At 40.1% G+C, this 4,844-nt stretch overlaps 1 protein-coding gene across 1 annotated transcript; it reads left to right on the forward strand.

The window, feature by feature from the left end:
* Positions 1-3: 3 nt before the first annotated feature.
* Positions 4-4,179, forward strand: LOC107301692 (ubiquinol-cytochrome-c reductase complex assembly factor 2-like; the record flags this gene model as incomplete). Its single annotated transcript, XM_015830881.1, has 4 exons — positions 4-30; positions 1,278-1,352; positions 2,061-2,130; positions 3,589-4,179. Coding segments are annotated over 4 exons (267 nt in total), but the record flags the coding sequence as incomplete, so codon positions are not given.
* Between the last annotated feature and the right edge of the window lie 665 nt (positions 4,180-4,844).

The following is a 4,844-nucleotide window of genomic DNA, read 5'->3' on the forward strand; positions in this document are numbered from 1 at the left end:
CAAGCCTTCCGCGAGGGAGAGAATACTCAGGTGGGACTTAGCATTGGGGGACTTGCGCTGCAAGGGCTGGGCTAAAGCGATTGGCGGCGCCAAGGTCATTTACCTTGCAGCTATAAAGCCTCTTCGTCCCGGGCCAGAGCGAGGAAGAGGTTGAGTTCTCACGCTGTTAAGTGGTTATGTGTAGAGCCGGGGCTCCGGCGGGACTCGGCTGCAGCAGACGCTGCTGTGTAGACGGCTATGAAAAGTTCAGGACTTGCTCTTTTTCCGCCGGCCACCTTATCGGTTTATGAATTGGGGATTAAACGATTAAGAGGCAGGCACGCGTGTTGACTCGAAGGGAAGCCTCTGCATGTTTTTCAGTTCTGGGATCTGGGAGGACTTGTGGATCTCCAGTTTGCACGAAGCTTCAGGACTCTTTTTTTTTTTGTTTTGAAACTTCATGGAAGCATGAAGGGGGGTTAGACTAGAACAGAGGTCTTCAAACTTGGCCCTTTTTATGACTTGTGGACTTCAACTCCCAGAATTCCTCAGCCAGCGAGCCTGGCTGAAGAATTCTGGGAGTTGAAGTCCACAAGTCATAAAAGGGCCAAGTTTGAGGACCCCCTGGACTAGAAGATCTCCAAGGTCCCTTCCAGCTCTATTATTTTCTTATGAGTTAAGATGGAAGTGGGTTTTCCCCCCCCACCTCTTATCTTTGGTACTGTAATAAAGCCAAAATACATGTAAATATTGAGAAAGATTCCCCTTGCCCAAAGGCAGGGAGATTGTATCCATTGCCCTGAGAATTGCTAGCACCTCAGAACTATGGAGAAAATGGAGAGGTGGCAACTTGGCATCATGATTTTGCAAAATGTATCACTCTGTGTCATATTTTAGAGCCAAAAAGTGAACGAGACCTGGATCCAGCGCTTGTGGGATGGTAGATGTTAGTATTATCCACCATGGGGATAAGTCCATACTGCATGTCCATATCCCAGTGATTATTTTTTGTCTTACGTTCATTATGTGGGCATATTTAGGGCTGTTTTAATCACATATTTACTCTTTCTATAGACTATGTACTTTGATTTATAGAAGATTGACAAAAAATGGAATTCACATGCAAGATTCATGTTAAATCTATTTTAGGAAACTTTTTAATTTGATAATCAACTGAATAGGTATGACAGTTATAATTTATAATTGAAATCTAAACATTAAGAACATGTAATCTGTTTTTAATTATTGTGACTTATATAAGTTTTTAATTCCTTTTTTACTACAATCTATTCTTGCAGATTGCTGACCCAGTGACTTGCGATGAAATTTTTGAAAGTTTAACTAAAATTCATACTAATTATTATAAAAATAAGGTGAGTTCTACCATTGTGGTAAGTATAGTTATGTGGTGACTGCTCTCTTTAGTTTTCTAATTCTGATACTAGGGATACTGTTTAGATCTGTTCAAAATCTTAGTTCAAGAAAAAGACAATTGCGTTCTTAAATTCTGTATAACTTTGAAAATAGTCTGAAATATGTATACATTTATATATCTGAATATGCACGTCTGTTAATTACCATAACAAGACTCTAGTACAGGGGTCACCAACCTTTCTGCGTTGGCCCGGTGGGAAAGGGAGGGGCAGGCGCCTTTATGCGTGCATGAGCACATGCAAATATGGATGCATGCGTGCGAACGGGGCCATGATGCTCCACAAATGGGGCTGCTAGCTGGCGCGCAGCTCAGCTCACAGCTTGACTAGCACCGGCGAGAGTCTCGCAGCTCAGCTAGCACCAGCGAGCCTCACAACTCATGGCTTAGCTACTGCCAGCGAGAGCCTCGTAGCTCAGCTAACGCCTGAGGCTCACGGCTTGCTAGCACTGGTGCACTCACGTGGCCCAGTGGCCAAGAGGCCACGGCCCGGTAGTGGGCCGCAGCGCATAGTTGGGGACCTCTGCTCTACTACCTAGTAAATTTATTTCATTTCATGCCATGCAGTACATTACCTTGTCAAAAACATTTTTCTCTATTAGAGAAAGTAAGGTGTATATTTATATATCTGTTTTTCTTTTTGGAATAGTATCCACGTCTGAGAGATACAAACTTCTCTGGAGTGCCAGTGGAGGAATGCAAGTTGGTCCTTGCAACAGGTAATTAAACTGTAGGAACTGTTTGAGTATTTGTGGGAACAACATTTATTGGCATAAATCTAGTGTCTTTTGTACAGTAGATTTATGTATAGTTTTTGTACATTTTTTCTTTCTTCCTTTGGCCTCTTTTCCACACAAGAATTTGCTGCCACTAACTTTTTCCTTCCTGTCAACAGCTTTGCTATGAATTCAAATATATTCTAAAAACACTTGTAAAGGACTAGTTCAGTGCCCCTCATTGAGCTTTGTATCGTAGTGGCTGTAAGTTTTATGTTGGTGTAAAGTGATACACAGTCATCCATTTTTAATCCAAAGAAGCTGTGAGCAATTTAAAGAGTAGATATGTCAGGCTTTTTAAAAAAAAGAACCGCATGAGTCACTCAACATAAAAAGGGTGCCCTTGTTCATGTAATCTTCTAGGCTACTTTAAGCTTAATGGAGCAAGCCATTTCTCATAGCCCCAACTGCCATTTTCATATTTCTTCCATTTAAAGTCACATGACTCTTGGAATTCAGTGGTTATGACATAATTCCATACAACTCTTCCATACAAATCCGGCTTCCCCTATTGACTTTGCTTGTCGGAAACTGGCTAGGAAGATCACAAAATGATGTTCACATGACCCAGGATGCTGCAGCTGTCATAAATACATGCCAGTTGACAAGCACCTGAATTTTGATTATGTGACTCTGAGGATGCTGCAATGGTTATAGTGCAAGGATTGATTGTAAATCACTTTTATCAGGGCCATTATACCTTCAAACAGTCCTTGAACAGTTGTAAGTCAAGGACTACTAGTATGTGCTGCTGAGGAGGATCAGCCAAAAACTAACATGTAATATAAGAATTGTAACAGGAATTTCATATCCTTTATCTGCTTACTTTCTTCTTTGGATTAAAAAGATGAAAAGGAATAGAGGTAAATGTATAATGCCTCCTCTGTATAGGGTATACTATATAGAAGCTAAAGCTATTATCATTCAAGAGTTTTCTATTGTAATGATTTAATTTTTGTATATGTTTATACACTCAAAACAGCAGAATGAATTTAAAATATATTTAGAGTGGCGTGGAGCTAAATTGTAGGCTTTTGTTCAGTACACATAGAAAATGTTACTTTTTCCTGGCTCTAGAATTGCCTTACTGAATAAAGAAAATATATTGCCTCAGGCAGTGAAGCAAAAATTTAGATGGAAACTAATGCTTTGCATTTTAGGGTTTTGAAGGTGTAGCTTAAAACAGAATTATTGCTTGTGATTGTGAATATTCAACTGTATGGATTGCAAAGGCATGTGGATTAGGGAGGTAGAATCTGTTGTGACTTCCAATTGCATATTGGAAGAGGTACATTAGTCACCTATATTTTGTAATGCATTCTTAAATAAGTAGGTAGAAATGTAAAACATTTTTTAGAAAGTATTCTATCTTAATTTATATTCAACTACTACTGTTTTCAGAACAATTGAAGCAGCTGGAAGAAGGAAAGCTTGGAAAATTGAAAAGGTTACGTGAAAAATTCTCCGCCAAGCATCACAAAGAAGATTCCAAATAATAACTTGGTCTTTAACTGGTTTCATAAAGCACTGTTTTTGCCAGTATAGCTAAACCTCGTTACCAGCAAAGGACAATGGAAAGCTATTCTGAAATGAGATAAACAAGCTCCATTTGAATACATTGGTTTATAAAGACTTAGGAAGTCCATCTAAAGAACAGGAAATGATATAGTTACATGCTGTGGGTGTTTACCTATCTTCAATATGAATGTCATCTTGCAACTGATGTGTTGGAGCCTAACAGAACTATAGTTCATGTCAAAACAAAACAAATCTAACATTGGGATTCTGTGACAGAAATGTGTGGCTGTTTACTGTTAATTAGCTTGTGTGTTGTTTACGGGAAAGGCAGCACTTACTCTGGGGAAAAAGAAGCTTACCATATGTTGTGCAAAATTAAATATTGAGAGGAGAAATTTCTATTCTATGACTGCTGCCTGTGAAATCGATGAGATAGCAAAGTAGTTCCAAATACATGGGCAGCTCCCAAATGTTCTTTGCTGCAGTGTACATAAAATCCATTCTCAGTGGCCAGGAAATAACAGCAAAAACCAGTGGGACATGCTAGTATCCTAACAAAATAGCAAGCGTGCCAAAACATGTATTAGCACATACACAGATCTTGTGGTTCACAAGTCACTGTGGCCATGGTTCCATAGAACCATGGAGAGAAAGCGTATATATCAGGAGTCCCCAGGTCATGGTCCACTACCAGGCCTTGAGCCATTCAGAACTGGTCTGTAGAAGTGGTGGGCACACCCACATCCCCACTTGCACAAGCAATAGGCCAGTGCAGGGGTAGTCAACCTTGGCTCTTTTATGACTCGTGGACTTCAACTCCCAGAATTCCTGAGCCAGCTATGCTGGCTCAAGAATTCTGAAAGTTGAAGTCCATGAGTCATAAAAGAGCCAAGGTTGCCTATCCCTGGGCAGGTGCGTGCGCAAATGGAGCTGTGCACATGCCTGAAACTCACGCAGAACAATCCCCCCCCCTTCTCCACAAAGCCAGAAAGGTTGGGGAACCTATACATTGAGCAGATTAGAATATATGACTTCTAAAATACTTTAGAATTTTAACCTTAAGTGACTAACAATTATTTAGAAAATTGGTCAAGATTTGTCATCTGACAAGTTTATCAAGAGGCTACTGTTTTCATCTG

The sequence above is a fragment of the Protobothrops mucrosquamatus genome, unplaced genomic scaffold (assembly GCF_001527695.2).
Source record: "Protobothrops mucrosquamatus isolate PMUCROS unplaced genomic scaffold, P.Mucros_1.0 scaffold15663, whole genome shotgun sequence".
Taxonomy (NCBI): domain Eukaryota; kingdom Metazoa; phylum Chordata; class Lepidosauria; order Squamata; family Viperidae; genus Protobothrops; species Protobothrops mucrosquamatus.